The sequence below is a fragment of the Pseudophryne corroboree genome, unplaced genomic scaffold (genome assembly GCF_028390025.1).
Source record: "Pseudophryne corroboree isolate aPseCor3 unplaced genomic scaffold, aPseCor3.hap2 scaffold_693, whole genome shotgun sequence".
Classification (NCBI taxonomy): domain Eukaryota; kingdom Metazoa; phylum Chordata; class Amphibia; order Anura; family Myobatrachidae; genus Pseudophryne; species Pseudophryne corroboree.
In genome coordinates this window covers 111847-139413 of record NW_026970278.1, presented here as the reverse complement: position 1 = coordinate 139413, position 27567 = coordinate 111847, and the positions used below count along the sequence as shown (strand labels likewise).

Sequence of the window (27567 nt, the reverse complement as noted above, 5' to 3'; positions counted from 1 at the left end):
TTTCGATACGACCATCTGCCCTGCTTGGAGCATAGTCGAGATGACATGGCCGGGAATCTTTTTCCTGGCAAAAATCCTCACAATCTACTTCCATTGCATCAAACGTAGACGTGGTAAGTCTGTATATACGAACGGCCCTTGTGTAAGATAATCATCCTGAATTGGCAGAGGCCAGGGGCCTTCGAGTAATAAGGCTAGAATGTCTGCATACCAAGCCCAGAATTGCCTGAACCCTGTCCCTTTAAGTCCTTTGAGAACTCTGGGAATTAGAGGAAATGGAGGAAACAAGTACACCAACCGATAAATCCACGGTGTCGCCAGAGCGTCCACTGCTGCGACCTGTAGATCCCTCATCCCAGAACAGAAACGCAGAAGCTTCTTAGTGAGCTGAGAAGCCAACAAGTCGATTTGCGGGTAGCCCCACCGGTGAAATATTTGTTGAAACACTTGCGGGTAGAGGCCCCATTGCCACAGGTGCAGATCGTGTCTGCTGAGGAAGTCTGCACCCCAACTGTCTACTCCCAGAATTAATATGGCGGAAATTGCCTTGGGATTCCGCTCCACCCAGAGGATTATCTGGGACACCTCCCTCATTGCAGCTCTGCTGTTTGGGCCTTCTTGTCGGTTTATGTTCTCCACAGTTGGTGTGTTTTCTGACCATACCTGTATGGCCTGATACTGAAGGATAGAAAGAGGTCAGCAGAAGGACACTGTAAATCGCCCTGAGTTCCATAACATTTATCGGAAGGGAAGCCTCTTGATCAGACCGCCTTCATTGGAAATGAGCACTTAGGGTCACTGCACCCCAACCATGGAGGCTCGCATCCGTTGTCAACAGAATCCAATCCTGAATTTCGAAGTGTCGACCCTCCAGGAGGGAGATCAGCAACCACCATAAGAGGGAAATCCTGGCGTTTGGTGAAAGGCATATCATCTGGCGTATGTGCAGATGTGACCCAGACCATTTGTCCAGCAGATCCAGCTGGAATGGTCATGCATGGAATCTTCCGTACTGAATTGCGTCGTAGGAGGCCATCATCTTTCCCAGTAAGCGTATGCAGAGATGTACCGAGATTTTGTTCAGCTTCAAAATGGAATGTACCATCGTATGAATTGTCTTTGCCTTGTCCATAGGAAGGAACACCTTCTGAGACACCATGTCCAGTATCATTACCAGTAACTGAAGCCTCTGCGTAGGTTCAAGGCGGGATTGCTGCAGATTGAGAATCCACCCATGATCCTTGAGTAGTCGTGTTGGAAGGCTGATATTTTCCATCAACTTTGCTCTGAATATAGCCATTATGAGATCGCCCAAGTATGGAACGATGTTCACTTCTAACTTGCGGAGTTGTAGCAACATCACTGCCATCACCCCTGATAACACCCTTAGTGCCGTTGAGAGTCCAAAAGGCAAGGCCTGGACCTGGTAGTGGCTGTCCTGCAGTGCAAACCTGAGGTAAGCCTGAAGAGGCTGCCATATTGGGATGTGAAGATACGCATCTTTAATATTCAGAGATACCAGGAATTCCCCTTCTTCCATGTCACGCTTGGCTTGAGTTGGGGATCTGACGACTGATAATTGACTGAGGGAGCAGCTATCGGCAAAGGAAGGAAACGAGGTGGCTGAATGTAGTTCTTACTCATGGATTGAAGACAGGCCCGAAGATGTAGAGGGGTAGGCAATGAGGACAATGACCGAGAATGATACACTGAAGAAAGAGGAATTCAGTTTTGAGACCTCAATCATACACAACGACTCGGAGAAAAGTCTGAGTGAATTCTGAAAGACGAAAGGTTAATGACTTGTAAACGATGCTGAAGAATACTGAATGAAGTGACTTGTGATTTGTAAATGATGCTGAAGAACACTGAATGAAGAGATGACTTGTGATTTGTAAATTACGCTGAAGAACATGGAATGAAGAGAAAGCTTGTGATTTTTAAACAATGCTGAAGAGAGGATCGCTATGAGCACCATCAGCAAACGGAGACCCTCTACCTGATAGAGGACCCAGCGGTTAAACCGCAAGAGCAGGTGGACTAGGAGCAAAGGACTGCAATAACAGAACTGACCACCGGGTGGCCACAACAGAACCAGCATACCAGGGGTTAACCCGGCAGCACAGAGCTTGAGCACCTTACAGCAGCAAGTAAATTGTAGCACTGGCACCATAGCTAAACATCAACCCATTTTTATAAAGAAAGACTGCACCGGATTGGCTGGACGCGAACTGGGATACCTATTGGCTTGGCTTGGTCTCCAACATGGTGGCTCCCTGCACAGAGGACACATGTGGAACCAGCACACAGCCACTACCGCTGGCCTCAGCCTCCAAGATGCCGCACTCCAGCAACAGGACACTTGGAAACAGACACCTCCGGCTGCCATTCTCCACTCCCCAGGAGCCCGGCCTCCAGATGCCCGGCAGCCGCACCGGAGGATATTGCTGCTGTAGCTACTATCCATCACAGTGACACCAGCCAGCTATCAGGAAGGCCACAGGGACCAGAACCAGATGTAAGACTCCAGATGCTGACAGTACCCCCTTTTTAGGGTGGTCTCCGAACACCCACACTGCTTAGTGGGATTCTTGGCATGAAAGGCACAAATCAGTCTTGGAGCATGAACATCCTCTGCAGCCACCCAAGATCTTTCCTCCAGAACATATCCTCTCCACTCTATGAGATACTGGAGACGACCATACCTCTTGCTGAAGTCAAGACACATATGAACCTCGAATTCCTCATTTTGAGCAGCTTGCACCTTGGGAGGTTAAGGGAAAGATGCCCGAAAATGATTTAGTACAAGAGGCTTTAGCAGAGAAATGTGAAAGGTATTGGGAATTTTCAAATAGGGAGGCAGTTTCACCTTGTAAGAAACAGGATTCAACACTCTTAATAGGATACGGACCGATGAATCTTGGAGCAAACTTTTTGGTAGGAACGTTGAGCCTGAGGTTTCTGGTGGATATCCAAACACGATCTCCCACTTTGAGACTAGGAACAGCCCTCCGTTTCCAATTGGCGTAGTTTGTTTATTCCTGGGAAGTTTTAAGTAGCGCCTTATGAATTTTTCCCCACATCTTAGTGAACTGATGAAGAGCGGATTCAGCAGCAGGAACCTCAAGAGCTGGGAGAGATTCAAAGGAAGGAACTTGTGGATGAAAACCATAGTTAATGAAGAAAGGAGTGGAATTGGTAGAAGAATGATATAGGTTATTGTGGGCAAACTCAGCAAATGGGAGGCAATCCATCCAGTCATCCTGAGCAGGGGACATGAACATCCATAAGAAAGTTTCCAGATCTTTTTGACTATTTCAGTCTGTATGTCAGTCTGGGGAAGGTAGGCTGAAGAGAAGTTCAACTTGATTCCTAGGACAGAGCTGAGAGATTTCCAGAATTTGGCGATGAATTGAGGACCCTGATCAGAAACTATTTCCTGTGGAAGGCCATGCAAATGAAAAATGTATGAGAAAAACAATTTGGATAGCTGAGGAGTAGAGGAAAGACCGGTGAGGGGTATGAAGTGATCCATCTTCGAAAATCATTCCACAATGACCCAAATGGTGTTGTGCCCTCTGGAGACTGGCAAATCGGTTATGAAATCCATAGAGGTGTGAGTCCAAGGCTTTTGAGGTGTTGGAAGTGGATGAAGATGACCCGAGGGAGATGTTCGTGGACTTTTATGTTGAGCACACTTGGAACAGGCTGCTACAAATTCAAAGACATCCGTTTTAAGATGAGGCCACCAGTAGAATCGCTGAATGAACTTGAGAGTCTTTAGACCGCCGGCGTGACCCATGAAAGATGAAGAATGAGCCCACGTAAGCAATTTCCTGCGAAGTTTTGGTGCTACAAAAGTTCTCCCCAGAGGAGGAAGAGGAACAGTATGAGTGGAAGCAAATGAAGCCGGATTCAGAATAAATTGTTTCAGAGGAGTTGAGGGAATCGTCTGTTTGAAAAGAACGAGAAAGTGCATCTGCTCTTCGATTTAAGGTTCCTGGGCGGTTAAAGAGTTTGAAGGAGAAACGAGAGAAGAAGAGAGCCCACCTGGCTTGCCGTGGGTTTAAACAATGAGCTGTCTGGAGGTACAGAAGATTCTTGTGATCCATGATAACAGAGATAGGGTGTTGAGCTACCGCTAATAAATATCGCCACTATACAAAGCTAATTTTATGGCCAACAGTTCTTGTTCCCCAATAGGATAATTTTGCTCAGCTTTGGAGAATCTTCAAGAAAAATATGCACAAGGATGACTTTTCTTATCTTCAAAGAGCTGAGAAAGAACCGCCCCGACTTCCACCGAAGAAGCATCTACTTCCACCTGAAAGAGGCGACTGAGATCAGGTTGGCAAAGAATTGGAGAGGACATGAAGGCCTCTTTTAAGAACGTGAAGGCTTTCAGAGCCTCGGGTGGCCAAATCGAAGGATTGGCTCCTTTCCTGGTTAACATGGTAATTGGGGCGATGATAGTGGAGTAGTTCTTGATACATTTGTAAAAGTTGGCAAAGCCAATAAATCGTTGGATCCCTTTTAGAGTGGTAGGAAGAGTCCAATCATGAATCGCTTGGACCTTGGTTGAATCCATCTGTAGCTCCTGGGTAATATTTGAAAAGAAAATAGTGTTAAAACCCCTTTTCGGCGTCAGCGCCAGTGTGGGCTTGCATAGAGGGACAACAGAAGCACTTAAGCTGTGTTTCCTCTGCCCTAACGCCGCCATATGTACCGGGGACCCCGGTATTGTACTCCCCACTCAATTAGGGGGGGTGGCATGTTGTGAAGAAGAGCGCACACCGCTGTGGGTGAGCGAAACAACCTCCTTCAGGAGCTATGTCCTGTAAGCGGGGACCCAAAACATTAACCCTTCAAGAGGTTGGTACCGGTCCCCCCCTAAGTCTCACGATGCAGGCAGACTGGGCCCAACCCGTCCTGCCTGAAAACAACAAACTAAAATACATTCTGAAAAAAACTCTCTGAAGCTCCAGAGAATGCACTAAACTGAGTCTGCAGGAGGGACACAGAGGGGAGAAGCCAGTACACACTAATGATTTCTTAAAGTGCTAGGCTCCAATAGACCCGATCTATACCCCATAGTACTAAGACCATCCCAGTATCCCCTAGGATGTTAGAGAAAGTGGGACATTCCTATTGACAATCCTTCATGACACTCTACCTAAACCAATCCCGGAGGAGTTGTCTTCCGTCTCTAAATAATATGCTAAAGGAGTAAGACTGTTACAGACACTCAGAGTCTGTTTCCTACTGTAACATGTGCCAACTGGGACTAAGTTACTGGGAATGGATCTATTTTTGGGCCAGATTTATTTGCTCTTGTTATGGGTTTAAAACAAATCTTTTTATCTTTATTTCCTGAGCTATGTATGAGATACACCAGAGAGTGTGGGGAGGAGACTGGTCAGATCTCTGGGATGGTAACACACAGTGACATGATGTGAGGGGGAGAGCAGGAGTATAATATGGGCTGATGGCTCCTGATGTATGAGATACACCAGAGAGGGTGGGGAGGAGACTGGTCAGATCTCTGGGCTGGTAACACAGTGACATGATGTGAGGTGGAGAGCAGGAGTATAATAGGGGCTGATGGCTCCTGATGTATGAGATACACCAGAGAGGGTGGGGAGGAGACTGGTCAGATCTCTGGGCTGGTAACACAGTGACATGATGTGAGGGGGAGAGCAGGAGTATAATAGGGGCTGATGGCTCTTGATGTATGAGATACACCAGAGAGTGTGGGGAGGAGACTGGTCAGATCTCTGGGCTGGTAACACACAGTGACATGATGTGAGGGGGAGAGCAGGAGTATAATAGGGGCTGATGGCTCCTGACTCCACACTGGGAAAATACATATTCCTCATTAGTTTGTACTGACAGAGGAGGGTGTAGGATAAGAGATTGCTGTAGTGACTGAGAAAGGAGAATATGTGACTCTTTTCTGTAATAAGTGTTTATTACTCACCTGTTTTGATATCTGTAGGGATCTCCTCCTCCTTACACTGATGATCAGCCCTCACATACGTCTCTTCTTCTCCCTCTGTATCTTCTGCCTTTATACCAGTCACATATGTCTCTTCTTCTCCCTCTAAATCTTCTGCCTTTATATCAGTCACATACATCTCTTCTTCTCCCTCTATAACTTCTGCCTCCATATCTTCTGCTTTTATATCAGTCACATAAGTCTCTTCTTCTCCCTCTATATCTTCTGCCTTTATATCAGTCACATACGTCTCTTCTTCTCCCTCTATATCTTCTGACTTTATATCAGTCATATACGTCTCTTCTACTCCTTCTATATCTTCTGCCTTTATATCAGTCACATACATCTCTTCTTCTCCCTCTATAACTTCTGCCTCTATATCAGTCACATACGTCTCTTCTTCTCCCTCTATATCTTCTGCCTTTATATCAGTCATATACATCTCTTCTACTCCTTCTATATCTTCTGCCTTTATATCAGTCACATACGTCTCTTCTTCTCCCTCTGTATCTTCTGCCTTTATACCAGTCACATACGTCTCTTCTTCTCTCTCTGTATCTTCTGCCTTCATATCAGTCACATATGTCTCTTCTTCTCCCTCTATATTTTCTGTTTTAATATCAGACAGACGTTCTACCTAAAAAAACCTAAAAACACCATAATGACATTTGCAGTCAGATTAAACTGAGGTGAAACAGTATAATATCAGTGTATACGACACATACAGCTTCTCTACAGATCATATAGTGACAGTCACTTTGGTATATTGTCGAGACCCTAAATCCCACCTAACTGATCCTCCTGTGGGGTCCTGTGATTCTCCTCTGTACAGTACTAGGAATACAGAGGATGGGGACATCTGACTGGGGTATCTCTGTTACTGGGCCCATCTGTAGGAGACACACAGTGACTGAGTACAGTGTATATATGTAATTATATGATGATGTGTGTATATAGGGGGCCCGCATACCTGCTCTCCCCTGTACAATACATGACAATCTCCTCTTGCCCAGTGATGTGAGGAGCCGGTGATTCTCCATCATCACGTCCTTGTACAGACCACTGTGTTCCTCTATATACTTCCCCTCCTGCATGGAGACATAGACAGTGACATCCTGTCACCTTATAGGCACCTGACACACACACTGATACAGTCATCACCCAGACACGTCCCCCGGTGTTACTGTATAATTTCCTATTCCCAGCAGTCACCTCTCCAGTCATCACCCAGACACATCCCCCGGTGTTACTGTATAATGCCCCATTCCCAGCAGTCACCTCTCCAGTCATCACCCAGACACGTCCCCTGGTGTTACTGTATAATGTCCCATTCCCAGCAGTCACCTCTCCAATCATCACCCAGACACGTCCCCCGGTGTTACTGTACAATGTCCCATTCCCAGCAGTCACCTCTCCAGTCATCACCCAGACACGTCCCCTGGTAATACTGTATAATGTCCCATTCTCAGCAGTCACCTCTCCAGTCATCATCCAGACACATTCCCTGGTGTTACTGTATAATGTCCCATTCCCAGCAGTCACCTCTCCAGTCATCACCCATACACGTCTCCTGGTGTTACTGTATAATGTCCCATTCCTGGCAGTCACCTCTCCAGTCATCACCCAGACACATCCCCTGGTGTTACTGTATAATGCCCCATTCCCGGCAGTCACCTCTCCAGTCATCACCCAGACACATTCCCTGGTGTTAATGTATAATGTCCCATTCCCAGCAGTCACCTCTCCAGTCATCACCCAGACACATCACCTGATGTTACTGTATAATGTCCCATTCCCAGCAGTCACCTCTCCATTCATCACACAGACACGTCTCCTGGTGTTACTGCATAATGCCCCATTCCCATCAGTCACCTCTCTAGTCATCACCCAAACAAATCCCCCGGTGTTACTGTATAATGTCCCATTCCCAGCAGTCACCTCTCCAGTCATCACCCAGACACATCCCCTGGTGTTACTGTATAATGTCCCATTCCCGGCAGTCACCTCTCCAGTCATCACCCAGACACATCCCCTGGTGTTACTGTATAATGTCCCATTCCCGGCAGTCACCTCTCCAGTCATCACCTAGACCCATTCCCTGGTGTTACTGTATAATGTCCCATTCCCAGCAGTCACCTCTCCAGTCATCACCCAGACACGTCTCCTGGTGTTACTGTATAATGTCCCATTCCTGGCAGTCACCTCTCCAGTCATCACCCAGACACGTCCCCTGGTGTTACTGTATAATGCCCCATTCCCGGCAGTCACCTCTCAAGTCATCACCCAAACACATTCCCTGTTGTTACTGTATAATGTCCCATTCCCAGCAGTCACCTCTCCAGTCATCACCCAGACACATCACCTGGTGTTACTGTATAATGTCCCATTCCCAGCAGTCACCTATCCATTCATCACACAGACACGTCTCCTGGTGTTACTGTATAATGCCCCATTCCCATCAGTCACCTCTCTAGTCATCACCCAAACACATCCCCCGGATTTACTGTATAATGCCCCATTTCCATCAGTCACCTCTCTAGTCATCACCCAAACACATCCCCCGTGTTACTGTATAATGTCCCATTTCCAGCAGTCACCTCTCCAGTCATCACCCAGACACATCACCTGGTGTTACTGTATAATGTCCCATTCCCAGCAGTCACCTATCCATTCATCACACAGACACGTCTCCTGGTGTTACTGTATAATGTCCCATTCCCATCAGTCACCTCTCTAGTCATCACCCAAACACATCCCCCGGATTTACTGTATAATGCCCCATTTCCATCAGTCACCTCTCTAGTCATCACCCAAACACATCCCCCGTGTTACTGTATAATGTCCCATTTCCAGCAGTCACCTCTCCAGTCATCACCCAGACACATCCCCTGGTGTTACTGTATAATGTCCCATTCCCGGCAGTCACCTCTCCAGTCATCACCCAGACACATTCCTTGGTGTTACTGTATAATGTCCCATTCCCAGCAGTCACCTCTCCAGTCATCACCCAGACACGTCTCCTGGTGTTACTGTATAATGTACCATTCCTGGCAGTCACCTCTCCAGTCATCACCTAGACACGTCCCCTGGTGTTACTGTATAATGCCCTATTCCCGGCAGTCACCTCTCCAGTCATCATCCAGACACGATCCCTGGTTTTACTGTATAATGCCCCATTCCCAGCAGTCACCTCTCCAGTCATCACCTAGACCCATTCCCTGGTGTTACTGTATAATGTCCCATTCCCAGCAGTCACCTCTCCAGTCATCACCCAGACACGTCTCCTGGTGTTACTGTATAATGTCCCATTCCTGGCAGTCACCTCTCCAGTCATCAACCAGACACGTCCCCTGGTGTTACTGTATAATGCCCCATTCCCGGCAGTCACCTCTCAAGTCATCACCCAAACACATTCCCTGTTGTCACTGTATAATGTCCCATTCCCAGCAGTCACCTCTCCAGTCATCACCCAGACACATCACCCGGTGTTACTGTATAATGTCCCATTCCCATCAGTCACCTATCCATTCATCACACAGACACGTCTCCTGGTGTTACTGTATAATGCCCCATTCCCATCAGTCACCTCTCTAGTCATCACCCAAACACATCCCCCGGATTTACTGTATAATGCCCCATTTCCATCAGTCACCTCTCTAGTCATCACCCAAACACATCTCCCGGTGTTACTGTATAATGTCCCATTCCCAGCAGTCACCTCTCCAGTCATCACCCAGACACATCCCCTGGTGTTACTGTATAATGTCCCATTCCCGGCAGTCACCTCTCCAGTCATCACCCAGACACATAACCTGGTGTTACTGTATAATGTCCCATTCCCAGCAGTCACCTCTCCATTCATCACACAGACACGTCTCCTGGTGTTACTGTATAATGCCCCAATTCCCGGCAGTCACCTCTCCAGTCATCACCCAGACACATTCCCTGGTGTTACTGTATAATGTTCCATTCCCAGTAGTCACCTCTCCAGTCATCACCCAGACACATTACCTGGTGTTACTGTATAATGTCCCATTCCCAGCAGTCACCTCTCCAGTCATCACCCAGACACATCTCCTGGTGTAACTGTATAATGTCCCATTCCCGGCAGTCACCTCTCCAGTCATCACCCAGACACATCACCTGGTGTTACTGTATAATGTCCCATTCCTAGCAGTCACGTCTCCATTCATCACACAGACACGTCTCCTGGTGTTACTGTATAATGCCCCAATTCCCGGCAGTCACTTCTCCAGTCATCACCCAGACACGTTCCCCAGTGTTACTGTATAATGCCCCATTCCCAGCAGTCACCTCTCCAGTCATCACCCAGACACATCCCCTGGTGTCACTGTATAATGTCCTGCTCAGTCCTCCTGACACACAGGGACGGCTGCTGGGTGTCTCACACTTAGCGTATGTCTTCTTTACTACTGTGTAATCCTGCGAATTGAGCGAGACATCAATATCATTGTAAATACTTCCAGATCCCCTCACCTCCCCAGTCATGTCCCTGTATTATTATTATTATTATAGATATAAGCGATGTCACTGTGTCATGTCCCATTCCCAGCAGTCACCTCTCCAGTCATCACCCATACATGTCTCCTGGTGTTACTGTATAATGTCCCATTCCTGGCAGTCACCTCTCCAGTCATCACCCAGACACGTCCCCTGGTGTTACTGTATAATGCCCCATTCCCGGCAGTCACCTCTCCAGTCATCACCCAGACACATTCCCTGGTGTTAATGTATAATGTCCCATTCCCAGCAGTCACCTCTCCAGTCATCACCCAGACACATCACCTGGTGTTACTGTATAATGTCCCATTCCCAGCAGTCACCTCTCCATTCATCACACAGACACGTCTCCTGGTGTTACTGCATAATGCCCCATTCCCATCAGTCACCTCTCTAGTCATCACCTAAACACATCCCCCGGTGTTACTGTATAATGTCCCATTCCCAGCAGTCACCTCTCCAGTCATCACCCAGACACATCCCCTGATGTTACTGTATAATGTCCCATTCCCGGCAGTCACCTCTCCAGTCATCACCCAGACACGTCCCCTGGTGTTACTGTATAATGCCCCATTCCCGGCAGTCACCTCTCCAGTCATCACCCAGACACATTCCCTGGTGTTAATGTATAATGTCCCATTCCCAGCAGTCACCTCTCCAGTCATCACCCAGACACATCACCTGGTGTTACTGTATAATGTCCCATTCCCAGCAGTCACCTCTCCATTCATCACACAGACACGTCTCCTGGTGTTACTGCATAATGCCCCATTCCCATCAGTCACCTCCCTAGTCATCACCCAAACACATCCCCCGGTGTTACTGTATAATGTCCCATTCCCGGCAGTCAACTCTTCAGACATCACCTAGACCAATTCCCTGGTGTTACTGTATAATGTCCCATTCCCAGCAGTCACCTCTCCAGTCATCACCCAGACACGTCTCCTGGTGTTACTGTATAATGCCCCATTCCCGGCAGTCACCTCTCCAGTCATCACCCAGACACATCACCTGGTGTTACTGTATAATGTCCCATTCCCAGCAGTCACCTATCCATTCATCCCACAGACACGTCTCCTGGTGTTACTGTATAATGCCCCATTCCCATCAGTCACCTCTCTAGTCATCACCCAAACACATCCCCCGGATTTACTGTATAATGCTCCATTTCCATCAGTCACCTCTCTAGTCATCACCCAAACACATCCCCCGGTGTTACTGTATAATGTCCCATTCCCAGCAGTCACCTCTCCAGTCATCACCCAGACACATCCCCTGGTGTTACTGTATAATGTCCCATTCCCGGCAGTCACCTCTCCAGTCATCACCCAGACACATTCCTTGGTGTTACTGTATAATGTCCCATTCCCAGCAGTCACCTCTCCAGTCATCACCCAGACACGTCTCCTGGTGTTACTGTATAATGCCCCATTCCCAGCAGTCACCTCTTCAGTCATCACCCAGACACATTCCCTGGTGTTACTGTATAATGTTCCATTCCCAGTAGTCACCTCTCCAGTCATCACCCAGACACATTACCTGGTGTTACTGTATAATGTCCCATTCCCAGCAGTCACCTCTCCAGTCATCACCCAGACACATCCCCTGGTGTAACTGTATAATGTCCCATTCCCGGCAGTCACCTCTCCAGTCATCACCCAGACACATCACCTGGTGTTACTGTATAATGTCCCATTCCTAGCAGTCACGTCTCCATTCATCACACAGACACGTCTCCTGGTGTTACTGCATAATGCCCCATTCCCATCAGTCACCTCGCTAGTCATCACCCAAACACATCCCCCGGTGTTACTGTATAATGTCCCATTCCCAGCAGTCACCTCTCCAGTCATCACCCAGACACATCCCCTGGTGTTACTGTATAATGTCCCATTCCCGGCAGTCACCTCTCCAGTCATCACCCAGACACATCCCCTGGTGTTACTGTATAATGTCCCATTCCCAGCAGTCACCTCTCCAGTCATCACCCAGACACGTCTCCTGGTGTTACTGTATAATGTACCATTCCTGGCAGTCACCTCTCCAGTCATCACCCAGACACGTCCCCTGGTGTTACTGTATAATGCCCCATTCCCGGCAGTCACCTCTCCAGTCATCACCCAGACACATTCCCTGGTGTTACTGTATAATGCCCCATTCCCAGCAGTCACCTCTCCAGTCATCACCCAGACACATTCCCTGGTGTTACTGTATAATGTTCCATTCCCAGTAGTCACCTCTCCAGTCATCACCCAGACACATTACCTGGTGTTACTGTATAATGTCCCATTCCCAGCAGTCACCTCTCCAGTCATCACCCAGACACATCCCCTGGTGTAACTGTATAATGTCCCATTAGCGGCAGTCACCTCTCCAGTCATCACCCAGACACATCACCTGGTGTTACTGTATAATGTCCCAATCCTAGCAGTCACGTCTCCATTCATCACACAGACACGTTCCCCAGTGTTACTGTATAATGCCCCATTCCCAGCAGTCACCTCTCCAGTCATCACCCAGACACATCCCCTGGTGTCACTGTATAATGTCCTGCTCAGTCCTCCTGACACACAGGGACGGCTGCTGGGTGTCTCACACTTAGCGTATGTCTTCTTCACTACTGTGTAATCCTGCGAATTGAGCGAGACATCAATATCATTGTAAATACTTCCAGATCCCCTCACCTCCCCAGTCATGTCCCTGTATTATTATTATTATTATTATTATTATAGATATAAGCGATGTCACTGTGTCATGTCCCATTCCCAGCAGTCACCTCTCCAGTCATCACCCATACACGTCTCCTGGTGTTACTGTATAATGTCCCATTCCTGGCAGTCACCTCTCCAGTCATCACCCAGACACGTCCCCTGGTGTTACTGTATAATGCCCCATTCCCGGCAGTCACCTCTCAAGTCATCACCCAAACACATTCCCTGGTGTTACTGTATAATGTCCCATTCCCAGCAGTCACCTCTCCAGTCATCACCCAGACACATCACCCCGGTGTTACTGTATAATGTCCCATTCCCAGCAGTCACCTATCCATTCATCCCACAGACACGTCTCCTGGTGTTACTGTATAATGCCCCATTCCCATCAGTCACCTCTCTAGTCATCACCCAAACACATCCCCCGGTGTTACTGTATAATGTCCCATTCCCAGCAGTCACCTCTCCAGTCATCACCCAGACACATCCCCTGGTGTTACTGTATAATGTCCCATTCCCGGCAGTCACCTCTCCAGTCATCACCCAGACACATTCCTTGGTGTTACTGTATAATGTCCCATTCCCAGCAGTCACCTCTCCAGTCATCACCCAGACACGTCTCCTGGTGTTACTGTATAATGTACCATTCCTGGCAGTCACCTCTCCAGTCATCACCCAGACACGTCCCCTGGTGTTACTGTATAATGCCCCATTCCCGGCAGTCACCTCTCCAGTCATCACCCAGACACATTCCCTGGTGTTACTGTATAATGCCCCATTCCCAGCAGTCACCTCTCCAGTCATCACCCAGACACATTCCCTGGTGTTACTGTATAATGTTCCATTCCCAGTAGTCACCTCTCCAGTCATCACCCAGACACATTACCTGGTGTTACTGTATAATGTCCCATTCCCAGCAGTCACCTCTCCAGTCATCACCCAGACACATCCCCTGGTGTAACTGTATAATGTCCCATTAGCGGCAGTCACCTCTCCAGTCATCACCCAGACACATCACCTGGTGTTACTGTATAATGTCCCAATCCTAGCAGTCACGTCTCCATTCATCACACAGACACGTTCCCCAGTGTTACTGTATAATGCCCCATTCCCAGCAGTTACCTCTCCAGTCATCACCCAGACACATCCCCTGGTGTCACTGTATAATGTCCTGCTCAGTCCTCCTGACACACAGGGACGGCTGCTGGGTGTCTCACACTTAGCGTATGTCTTCTTCACTACTGTGTAATCCTGCGAATTGAGCGAGACATCAATATCATTGTAAATACTTCCAGATCCCCTCACCTCCCCAGTCATGTCCCTGTATTATTATTATTATTATTATTATTATTATAGATATAAGCGATGTCACTGTGTCATGTCCCATTCCCAGCAGTCACCTCTCCAGTCATCACCCATACACGTCTCCTGGTGTTACTGTATAATGTCCCATTCCTGGCAGTCACCTCTCCAGTCATCACCCAGACACGTCCCCTGGTGTTACTGTATAATGCCCCATTCCCGGCAGTCACCTCTCCAGTCATCACCCAGACACATTCCCTGGTGTTAATGTATAATGTCCCATTCCCAGCAGTCACCTCTCCAGTCATCACCCAGACACATCACCTGGTGTTACTGTATAATGTCCCATTCCCAGCAGTCACCTCTCCATTCATCACACAGACACGTCTCCTGGTGTTACTGCATAATGCCCCAATCCCATCAGTCACCTCTCTAGTCATCACCCAAACACATCCCCCGGTGTTACTGTATAATGTCCCATTCCCAGCAGTCACCTCTCCAGTCATCACCCAGACACATCCCCTGGTGTTACTGTATAATGTCCCATTCCCGGCAGTCACCTCTCCAGTCATCACCCAGACACATCCCCTGGTGTTACTGTATAATGTCCCATTCCCGGCAGTCACCTCTTCAGTCATCACCTAGACCCATTCCCTGGTGTTACTGTATAATGTCCCATTCCCGGCAGTCACCTCTCCAGTCATCACCCAGACACGTCCCCTGGTGTTACTGTATAATGCCCCATTCCCGGCAGTCACCTCTCAAGTCATCACCCAAACACATTACCTGGTGTTACTGTATAATGTCCCATTCCCAGCAGTCACCTCTCCAGTCATCACCCAGACACATCACCTGGTGTTACTGTATAATGTCCCATTCCCAGCAGTCACCTATCCATTCATCACACAGACACGTCTCCTGGTGTTACTGTATAATGCCCCATTCCCATCAGTCACCTCTCTAGTCATCACCCAAACACATCCCCCGGATTTACTGTATAATGCCGCATTTCCATCAGTCACCTCTCCAGTCATCACCCAGACACATCCCCTGGTGTTACTGTATAATGTCCCATTCCCGGCAGTCACCTCTCCAGTCATCACTCAGACACATTCCTTGGTGTTACTGTATAATGTCCCATTCCCAGCAGTCACCTCTCCCGTCATCACCCAGACACGTCTCCTGGTGTTACTGTATAATGTACCATTCCTGGCAGTCACCTCTCCAGTCATCACCCAGACACGTCCCCTGGTGTTACTGTATAATGCCCCATTCCCGGCAGTCACCTCTCCAGTCATCACCCAGACACATTCCCTGGTGTTACTGTATAATGTCCCATTCCCAGCAGTCACCTCTCCAGTCATCACCCAGACACATTCCCTGGTGTTACTGTATAATGTCCCATTCCCAGCAGTCACCTCTCCAGTCATCATCCAGACACGTTCCCCGGTGTTACTGTATAATGCCCATTCCCAGCAGTCACCTCTCCATTCATCACACAGACACATCCCCTAGTGTTACTGTATAATGTCCCATTCCTGGCAGTCACCTCTCCAGTCATCACCCAGACACATCACCTGGTGTTACTGCATAATGTCCCATTCCCAGCAGTCACCTCTCCATTCATCACACAGACACGTCTCCTGGTGTTACTGTATAATGCCCCAATTCCCGGCAGTCACCTCTCCAGTCATCACCCAGACACATTCCCTGGTGTTACTGTATAATGTCCCATTCCCAGCAGTCACCTCTCCAGTCATCATCCAGACACGTTCCCCAGTGTTACTGTATAATGCCCCATTCCCAGCAGTCACCTCTCCAGTCATCACCCAGACACATTCCCTGGTGTTACTGTATAATGTTCCATTCCCAGTAGTCACCTCTCCAGTCATCACCCAGACACATTACCTGGTGTTACTGTATAATGTCCCATTCCCAGCAGTCACCTCTCCAGTCATCACCCAGACACATCCCCTGGTGTTACTGTATAATGTCCCATTCCCGGCAGTCACCTCTCCAGTCATCACCCAGACACATCACCTGGTGTTACTGTATAATGTCCCATTCCTAGCAGTCACCTCTCCATTCATCACACAGACACGTCTCCTGGTGTTACTGTATAATGCCCCAATTCCCGGCAGTCACCTCTCCAGTCATCATCCAGACACGTTCCCCAGTGTTACTGTATAATGTCCCATTCCCAGCAGTCACCTCTCCAGTCATCACCCAGACACATACCCTGGTGTTACTGTATAATGTCCCATTCCCGGCAGTCACCTCTCCAGTCATCACCCAGACACATTCCTTGGTGTTACTGTATAATGTCCCATTCCCAGCAGTCACCTCTCCAGTCATCACCCAGACACGTCTCCTGGTGTTACTGTATAATGTACCATTCCTGGCAGTCACCTCTCCAGTCATCACCCAGACACGTCCCCTGGTTTTACTGTTTAATGCCCCATTCCCGGCAGTCACCTCTCCAGTCATCACCCAGACACATTCCCTGGTGTTACTGTATAATGTCCCATTCCCAGCAGTCACCTCTCCAGTCATCATCCAGACACGTTCCCCAGTGTTACTGTATAATGCCCCATTCCCAGCAGTCACCTCTCCAGTCATCACCCAGACACATTCCCTGGTGTTACTGTATAATGTTCCATTCCCAGTAGTCACCTCTCCAGTCATCACCCAGACACATTACCTGGTGTTACTGTATAATGTCCCATTCCCAGCAGTCACCTCTCCATTCATCACACAGACAGGTCTCCTGGTGTTACTGTATAATGCCTCAATTCCCGGCAGTCACCTCTCCAGTCATCACCCAGACACATTCCCTGGTGTTACTGTATAATGTCCCATTCCCAGCAGTCACCTCTCCAGTCATCATCCAGACACGTTCCCCAGTGTTACTGTATAATGTCCCATTCCCAGCAGTCACCTCTCCAGTCATCACCCAGACACATTCCCTGGTGTTACTGTATAATGTTCCATTCCCAGTAGTCACCTCTCCAGTCATCACCCAGACACATTACCTGGTGTTACTGTATAATGTCCCATTCCCAGCAGTCACCTCTCCAGTCATCACCCAGACACATCCCCTGGTGTTACTGTATAATGTCCCATTCCCGGCAGTCACCTCTCCAGTCATCACCCAGACACATCACCTGGTGTTACTGTATAATGTCCCATTCCTAGCAGTCACCTCTCCATTCATCACACAGACACGTCTCCTGGTGTTACTGTATAATGCCCCATTCCCAGCAGTCACCTTTCCAGTCATCACCCAGACACATCCCCTGGTGTCACTGTATAATGTCCTGCTCAGTCCTCCTGACACACAGGGACGGCTGCTGGGTGTCTCACACTTAGCGTATGTCTTCTTCACTACTGTGTAATCCTGCGAATTGAGCGAGACATCAATATCATTGTAAATACTTCCAGATCCCCTCACCTCCCCAGTCATGTCCCTGTATTATTATTATTATTATAGATATAAGCGATGTCACTGTATTACTCCCAGATCCCCTCACCTCCTCAGTCATGTCCCTGTAGTATTATTATTATTATTATTATTATTATAGATATAAGCGATGTCACTGTGTCACTCCCAGATCCCCTCACCTCCTCAGTCATGTCCCTGTATTATTATTATTATTATTATTATTATAGATATAAGTGATGTCCCTCTGACGCTCCCAGATCCTCTCACCTCCTCAATCATTGGCCCTATAGTAATACTATAGATATATGTGATGTCACTGTGAAACACCCAGATCCCCTCACCTTCCCATTCATGTCCCTGTATTATTACTATAGATAAGTGATGTCACTATGAAACACCCAGATCCCCTCACCTCACCAGACATGTCCCAGTATCATTACTAGAGATATAAGTGATGTTACTGTGATGCTACCAGATCCCCTCACCTCCCAGTCATGTCCCTGTATTATTACTAGAGAAAGAAAAGATGTCACTGTAATATTCCCAGATCCCCTCACCTCCCTAGTCAAGTCCCTGATTTATTACTATAGATATGTGACGTAACTATGCTGCTCCCAGACCCCCTCAAATCCCGTCATATCCGTTTTATTACTACAGAAACAAGTGATGTCACTGTGACGCTCCCAGATCCCCCTCACTTCCCCAGTCATGTACTTGTATTATTACTATAGATGTAAGAGATGTCACTGTGACACTCCCAGATCCCCTCACTTTACCAGTCAAGTGCCTGTGTAATTACTATAGATTTAAGTGATGTCACAGTGATGCTCCCAGATCCCCTCACCTACCCAGTCATGTCCTTGTAGTAATACTATAAATATATGTGACATCACTGTGATGCTCCCAGATCCCCTCACCTCCCCAGTCATGTCCCTGTATTATCATAGATATAAGTAGTCACTGTGACATGCCCAGATCCCCTCAACTCCCCAGTCACGTCCCTGAATTACTACTAGAGATATAAGTGATGTCACTGTGACACTCCCAGATCCCCTCACCTTCCCAGTCATGTCCCTGTATTATTACTATAGATATAAGTGATGTCACTGTGACATTACCAGATCCCCTCACCTCCCCAGTCATGTCCCTGTATTATTACTATAGATATAAGTGATGTCACAGTGATGCTCCCAGATCCCCTCACCTCCCCAGTCATGTCCTTGTATTATTACTATAAATATAAGTGACATCACTGTGATGCTCCCAGATCCCCTCACCTCCCCAGTCATGTCCCTGTATTACTATAGATATAAGTGATGTCACTGTGGCACTCCCAGATCCCCTCACCTCCCCAGTCATGTCACTGTATTATTAGTATAGATATAAGTGACATCACTATGATGCTCCCAGATCCCCTCACCTCCTCAGTCATGTCACTGTAATGATACGATCATACTGTAAATATTGCCTACTAATGTTTCAACAATAAATGGATGAAAAGTATTTAGAAGAAACAATAATGGTGCATTGTATCAGTTAAAGAAAACAATTTAGTATTATCCTTTATTTATATGGTGCCATAAGGCAGTGCTATAACTAGGCATTTTAGCGCTGTGTGCAAGAAACGGCATTAGCGCCCCCTCTATCTAAGACAGGGGCAGTGCGCGCTGTAGACGCGTGCAAAATATATAGGGGCGTGGCTTCATGGGGAAGGGGCGTGGCCACAAAATAATACCAATTCATACTACGGTGCACAGTAGTCTCCATTATTCAAATTACGGTGCACAGTAGCGCCACTACACCAGGTAGAGCCCCTTTTACACATTACGGCAGACAGTCCCCCTTTTTACACATTACGGCAGCCAGTCCCCATTTTTACACAATATTGCAGACAGCGTCCCCTTTTTATACATTACGGCAGACAGCGCCTCCTTTTTTACACATTACGGCAGACAGCATGCCCTTTTTACACATTACGGCAGAGAGCATCCCCTTTTAACACATTATGGCAGACAGCGGCCCCTTTTTACACATTACGGCAGGCAGCATCCCCTTTTTACACATTACGGCAGACAGCGTGCCCTTTTTACACATTACGGCAGAGAGCGTTCCCTTTTTACACATTACGGCAGACAGCGTCCCCTTTTTACACATTACGGCAGACAGCGTCCCCTTTTTACACATTACGGCAGACAGCGTCCCCTTTTTACACATAACGGCAGACAGCGTCCCCTTTTTACACATAACGGCAGACAGCGTCCCCTTTTTACACATTACGGCAGACAGCGTCCCCTTTTTACACATTATGGCAGCCAGTCCCACATTTTACACATTGTGGCAGACAGGATAGAGAGATAGAGAGAGAGAGATAGATAAATAAATAGCGAGATAAATAGATACTTACCATCTCTCCCCGTTGGCAGTCAGGCTCCTCAGTGCTGGCAGATCCCGGGCAGGAAAGAAGGAGGAGGAGGAGGAGGAAGGGGGACTGGAGCCGCAGCAGCGCTATGTAATTGGTAGAGGCGCCGATGTAGCTGTCCCCTCTCCTTCCGCATTGGCTGGCCGCCGCTGTAAATGCTGGGATGAGGGAAGCGCATCCCAGCATTCACAGCAGCGCCGTGCAGCCAATGCAGAAGGAGAAGGGTGCCACTACCAATTACATAGCGCTTTTGCGGCTCCAGTCCCCGTCCCTCCTCCTCCTCCCCTGCCTCCGGATTCTCCAGCGCGGTGCACACAGCACAGAACAGGCGGCTTGAAATGAGTCAATTTGACTCATTACAAGCCGCTGCCCGTTGCGCCCTGGGGGTGTATAGACGGGTCCACCAGGAGCCATTGGCACTTTAAGAGTTTAATAGTGTGGGCTGGCTCCTTTCTCTATGCCCCTCCTACCAGACTCAGTCTAGAAACTGTGCCCGAGGAGACGAACAACTTCGAAAGAAGGATTTTACACAGATAGTGGTGAGATTCATAACAGCTCACACATAACAACAGAAACCCAAGCTAACCAGCTTGAAGCGATTCAGTAATGGCTGAACAACAGTACTCAACCAAGGAACAAGGCAGAACTGATCCAAGTAACAACTGCAGGAAAATGAAGCGCCTCTACAGACTATGAGAAAAGGATTTACCGGTAGGTAATTAAAATCCTATTTTCTCTTACATCCTAGAGAATACTGGGGTCCACATTAGTACCATAGGGATGTACCAAAGCTCCCATTATGGAAGGGAGAGCGCAGAGGCTCCTGCAGAACTGCTTGACCAAACTTTAGGTCCTCAGAGGCCAAAGTATCGAACTTGTAGAACTTAGCAAACGTGTTCGACCCTGACCAAGTAGCTGCTCGGCACAGTTGTAAAGCGGAGACACCCCGGGCAGCCACCCAGGAAGAACCCACTTTACGAGTAGAGTGGGCCTTAACAGATGTAGGACACGACAATCCTGCCGTAGAATAAGCATGCTGGATAGTGAACCTAATCTAGCGAGAAATCGTCTGCTTAGAAGAAGGACACCCAACCTTGTTGGGATCATAAAGGGCAAATAGAACGTCTGAATTTCTGTGAAGGGAAGGTCTCTTCACATAAATCTTCAAAGCCCTCAGAACATAAAAGGACTTTGAAGTAATTGAGGAGTCAGTAGCCACTGGCACCACAATAGGTTGATTGATATGAAAAGCCGACACAACTATCGGAAGAAATTGCTGACGCGTCCTGAGCTCAGCTCTATCTTTATGAAAAATCAAGTAGGGGCTCTTGTAGGACAATCCCCGCAATTCCAACACACATCTAGCAGATGCCAATGCCAACAGTGGGACCAAGTAAGAAACTTGACCTCAACCTCCTGTAAAGGCTCGAACCAACCACGTTAAGGTCCCAAGGTGCCGTAGGAGGCACAAAGGGAGGATGGATGTGCAGAACCCCTTTCAAGAAAGTCTGAACCTCAGGGAGGGCAGCCAGTTATTTCTGGAAGAGAATGGACAAGGCCGAAATCTGTACTTTTATGGAGCCCAGGCACAGGCCCACATCCACCCCTGCTTGCAGGAAGCGGAGAAACCGTCCAAGTTGAAACTCCACCGTAGGAAACTTCTTGGAATCACACCAAGACACGTACTTTTTCCAAATCTGATGGTAATATTTTGACGTTACCCCCTTCCTAGCCTGTATCAGGGTAGGAATAACCTCACTTGGGATACCCTTCCGGGCTAAGATCTGGCGTTCAACCTCCATGCCGTCAAACGTAGCAGTGGTAAGTCTTGATAAGCGAACGGCCCCTGTTGCAGAAGGTCCTCTCGAAGAGGAATAGGCCTTAGATCTTCCAGCAGTAATTCCAGAAGATCCGCGTACCAAGCCATTCTTGGCCAGTCCAGAGCAGTGAGGATCGCCTGAACTCTTATTCTTTTGATTATTTTGAGAATCCTTGTGATGAGCGGAAGAGGAGGGAACACATACACCGACTTGAACACCCACGGAGTTACCAGGGCGTCCACCGCCACTGCCTGTGGATCCCTCGACCTGGAACAATACCTCCAAAGCTTCTTGTTGAGACGTGAGGCCATCATGTCTATTTGAGGTATGCCCCAAAGACTCGTCACCTCTGCGAACATCTCTGGGTGGAGGCCCCACTCTCCCGGATGGAGATCGTGTCTGCTGAGGAAGTCCGCATCCCAGTTGTCCACTCCCGGAATGAAAATTGCTGACAGCGCCACTGCGTGCTTTTCTGCCCAGAGGATGATTCTTGTTACCTCTGACATTGCAGCTCTGCTTTTCGTTCCGCCTTGTCGGTTTATGTAGGCCACTGTTGTTGCATTGTCCGACTGAACCTGAATGGTCTGATCTTTTAGAAGATGTGCCGCTTGTACACGGCCCTTAGTTCCAGAATGTTTATCGGAAGGATAGACTCCAGACTTGACCACCTTCCTTGGAAGTTTTCCCCCTGGGTGACTGCTCCCCAACCTCTGAGACTGGCATCCGTGGTTAGGAGGATCCAATTCTGAATCCCGAACCTGCGACCCTCTAGTAGGTGAGAAGATTGCAGACACCAGAGGAGTGATATTCTGGCTATCGGTGACAGACGTATCCTCTGGTGCATGTGAAGATGAGATCCCGACCATTTGTCCAGGAGATCCAGTTGGAATGACCGTGCATGAAATCTTCCGTACTGTAGAGCCTAGTAGGAGGCATCCATCTTCACTAGAAGGCAAATGCACTGATGAACCGATACACGAGCTGGCTTCAGGACATCCCGGACCATTGTTTGTATCACCAACGCTTTCTCCTCCGGCAGAAACCCCTCTGTACTTCCGTGTCGAGGATCATTCCCAGGAAGGACAGTCTCCTTGTCAGCTCCAGATGCGACTTTGGAAGATTCAGGATCCACCCACGATCCTGTACTTGAGTCATGAGAGCAATACTCTGTAACAGCTTCTCGCTGGAAGACGCTTTTATCAGCAGGTCTTCCAGATAAGGAACTATGTTCACACCCTGCTTGCGGAGGCGTAGCATCAGCTCCGCCATCACCTTGAACACTTTTGGTGCCATGGAGAGGCCAAACGGCAGTGCCTGGAACTGATAGTGACAGTCCAGTAGCGCAAATCTGAGATAAGCCTGGTGAGGCGGCCAGATCGGGATGTGAAGGTATGCATCCTTGATATCTGTCAGGAATCGACTTACCGCTGTTATGTCTGTCCGCCGGAGCGGACTCCGTCCGGGGTCACTGCATGTTGCTGTCACCTGTCACCCTGCTCGTGGATACCATCTCAGGCCTGGGAGCGCCCCTGGAGTCAACGGGCGTGTGGGCGCGGCGCGTCCCAGCCGGGCCGCGTCATGGGCGCCGCCATGACAGTTTTCCCCAGTGTAAGTGCGGCAGCCAATCCGGAGCTTGGCCGCACCTCCTCGTCTCACTCCAGCCAATACCTGCCGGTCAGGGGGTATATCAGGAGCTGCAGGGTGAGTCAGAGGTTGTCCTGAACTTTGTGTCACTCCTGCGACCCGTGTGTCTGGACCTGTTCTCCTGTTCCTCCGTGTTCCAGGATATTCTCCTGATCCTCCGTGCTCCTGGATATTCTTCAGTACCTGTTACTTCCGTGGAACTACAAGTACCAGCACCAGCAATACCTTTCTGGCTTCACACCTTCTACACCTGCAGTGTGCTCCAGCCTACAGCAGTAGAGACTCCCTCTCCAGGTGCATTCCGTCATCTCACCTGTGATTCAGCCTGCATGCTGATTGTGCACTTCCAACAGCACAGTGAACATTACCATCCAGTCTCCTGCATTGCTACCAGGTTTGCTACCATTATTCCACCTCTGCTGGCTCCACGTTTTAATTACTCTGGTTCCATTTCTGCATTACAAACTCTGCCATAGACTTTCAGTTTCAAACCATATTATATCATTGCCATTACCATTGCCGTTACCATTGTCATTTCCATTGCATTCTTTTATTTTACTTTCTGCTGCATTATTATCTGGACTTTCTGTTATTAATAAATCTACATTGTGCACATGCGCAGAAACCCAATACTGCCTCCTCACTTCATTCCACCTACCTCCACTGACCCACTAGCGCCCCCTCCGGGGACACAAACTAAACCGACTCTGACAGTAAGTTCAGGACCGATGGACTCGGACGGTGGTCAGAGTGTGGGGTCAGGGGCCTTACAAAACCTGGTCTCCCGTTTGGATGGACAAGAGGCTGTGCAGCAGCAGATCTTCCAGTTTCTGCAAGGGATGTCCTCCCGGATTGATACGTTACAACAATCTCTGCTATGTGCGCCTGCACCTCCAGTTCCTGTTACCCCTGCACATGCAAGTGTAGGGGGTTCTTCTTCTCCGGCTGCATCTGCTCCTGTATCTCGTTTGCACCTGCCTGTGCCTAGCAGGTATGATGGCAGTCCGAAGTTATGCCGTGGGTTCCTCAACCAGTGTGAAGTCCAGTTTGAACTTTTACCTCATAATTTTCCCACGCCAAGATCCAAGGTTGCTTATATCATTTCACTGCTCTCTGGATCAGCCCTGAGCTGGGTGTCTCCTCTATGGGAACGTGCCGACCCGTTGATGAACAACTATGCGGAGTTTGTTTCCATCTTCAGACGCATCTTCGATGAACCGGGTCGTGCAACATCAGCCTCCGCAGATCTTCTCCAGCTCCGTCAAGGGACTCGCAGTATGGGCCAATACGTCATCCAGTTCCAGACGCTAGCCGCAGAGATCCAGTGGAATAACCAAGCCTTGGTAGCAGCCTTCTGGCATGGACTCTCGGAGAGGATAAAAGATGAACTGGCAACCCGTGATATCCCTGTGCAATTACCAGAATTAATCTCCCTATGTATCAAGTTGGACTCTCGCATCCGCGAACGCAATAGTGAGCGTGCTCGTGCTGAGTGTCGCAAACCAAGAATGGTACCTCCTGTACAGTTTCAGCCTCCACCTTCTGACGAGCCTATGCAAATTAATAGGTCCCGCTTAACCTCTGAGGAGCGGTCAAGGAGACTTCGTGAGAGACTGTGTCTTTATTGTGCGGCAGTAGGTCACCAAATAAATTCTTGTCCAGTGCGTTCGGGAAACGCCAGATCCTGACTTGTAGGGGAGGAGTCAAGTTGGGATCTTTCAAGCAAGCTCCTTCAACCCAAGATTTAATTCTTCCTGTGACCTTAGAGACGGCGGCTGGACTCCAATCTGCAACTGCGTTGGTAGACTGTGGTGCAGCGGGGAATTTCATCACTCAAGCTGCGGTAGACAAGTTTCATCTGCCGGTCTATGAACTTCCATATCCAGTCTACATCACGGCAGTCGATGGTAGTCGTATTTCTAAGGGGTATATCACTCAACAAACCCGGCCAGTGATACTGGGGGTTGGGTTCCTGCATTCTGAGTTAATAAAATTTCTAGTTATTCCTCAGGCAACTCAGGAGATTGTGTTAGGTATGCCCTGGCTCCAGCTACATAACCCACAGATTGATTGGGCTACCTTACAACTAACTGCTTGGGGTTCACATTGCCGTCAGTCCTGTTTAGCCCAAGTTGTTCCTGTCAAGACTTCTGAAATCAAGACCCAGTCTACTCTTCCTATGGCCTATCAAGATTTCGCTGACGTCTTCAGCGAGAAGGCCGCTGATGTCCTGCCGCCCCATAGAGAGTGGGATTGCCCCATCGACCTCATTCCTGGCAAAAAACCACCTAGGGGGCGCACCTACCCGTTATCTGTTCCTGAAACCGAAGCGATGAGCGAATACATCAAAGAAAACCTACAGAAAGGATTCATCCGTCCCTCATCATCACCTGCTGGGGCAGGTTTCTTTTTTGTTAAAAAGAAAGATGGAGGACTACGTCCATGTATTGACTACCGGGGACTTAATGATATTACCGTTAAGAACAGCTACCCGTTACCTCTTATTACCGAGTTATTTGATAGAGTCAAAGGAGCCCGCATCTTCACCAAGTTAGATCTCCGCGGTGCCTATAATCTCATCAGAATCCGCAGCGGTGACGAATGGAAGACAGCTTTCAATACTCGGGATGGCCATTACGAGTACCTGGTAATGCCATTCGGGTTGAGCAATGCTCCAGCAGTGTTTCAACACTTTGTTAATGAAATTTTCCGTGACGTTCTGTACAAGTATCTCGTTGTTTACCTGGACGATATCCTCATCTTCTCTCAAGACCTCCCTTCTCATCGTCTCCAAGTCCGTGAAGTCCTCCGACGTCTTCGTGAGAATTGTCTTTACGGCAAATTATCTAAATGTACCTTTGAGGTTACCTCCATACCCTTCCTGGGGTATATAATTTCTGGATCGGATCTCCAGATGGACCCGGCAAAATTGGAAGCTATTGCCAATTGGTCCATTCCGAACACTCTCAAGTCCATTCAACGATTCCTGGGCTTTGCCAATTATTATAGGAAATTCATCCGAGGCTTTTCAACTCTCATTGCTCCTATTACTAGCTTAACTCGGAAAGGGGCAGATCATTCCAACTGGTCAGAAGATGCCCTGGCTGCGTTTCAAAAAATCAAGATGGCTTTTGTTACCGCTCCAGTTTTGTTACAGCCCGATATTAATAAGCCATTCGAGTTGGAGGTGGATGCTTCCACAGTAGGAGTGGGAGCTGTTCTCTCTCAGATGGGAGCTGACGGGAAGATTCATCCCTGTGGATTCTTTTCCCGTAAGTTTCTTCCTGCAGAAGTTAATTATTCCATCGGAGATCAAGAGCTTCTGGCGATTAAACTGGCCCTTGAGGAATGGAGGTATCTCCTGGAAGGGGCGAAGTTTCCATTTAATATCTATACGGATCGTAAAAACCTGCTCTACTTGAAGGCAGCTCAGTGCCTTAATCCTCGCCAGTCCCGATGGGCTATGTTCTTCTCCCGTTTTAATTTCAAGCTCCATTTCCGCCCAGGTTCTCAGAATACCAAAGCAGATGCCTTGTCTCGATCCATGGAATCTGAGGACGAGATATCCGATCCAGTACCACGCTCCATCCTGGATCCTGTTGCTTTTGCTTCTTCACAAGTTTCTCCAGCTCCGCCTCCTGGTAAGACTTTTGTTGCTCCTGAACTCCGTTCTAAGTTGTTGTCTTGGGCTCATCAGTCTAAATTTACTGGGC

The 27567-nt window shown here is 48.3% G+C and overlaps 1 protein-coding gene across 2 annotated transcripts in view; it reads right to left on the bottom strand.

The window, feature by feature from the left end:
* The window catches only part of LOC135037957 (zinc finger protein 260-like), a 56848-nt gene that overhangs the window by 20237 nt on the left and 9044 nt on the right, over positions 1–27567 (bottom strand). For both annotated transcript variants that reach the window (XM_063954608.1, XM_063954609.1), the window contains exon 2: positions 5978–6642. In XM_063954608.1, coding sequence (XP_063810678.1) covers positions 5978–6566 — 589 coding nt within the window. In that variant the 5' untranslated portion in view covers positions 6567–6642. The remainder of the gene's footprint in view (positions 1–5977; positions 6643–27567) is intronic.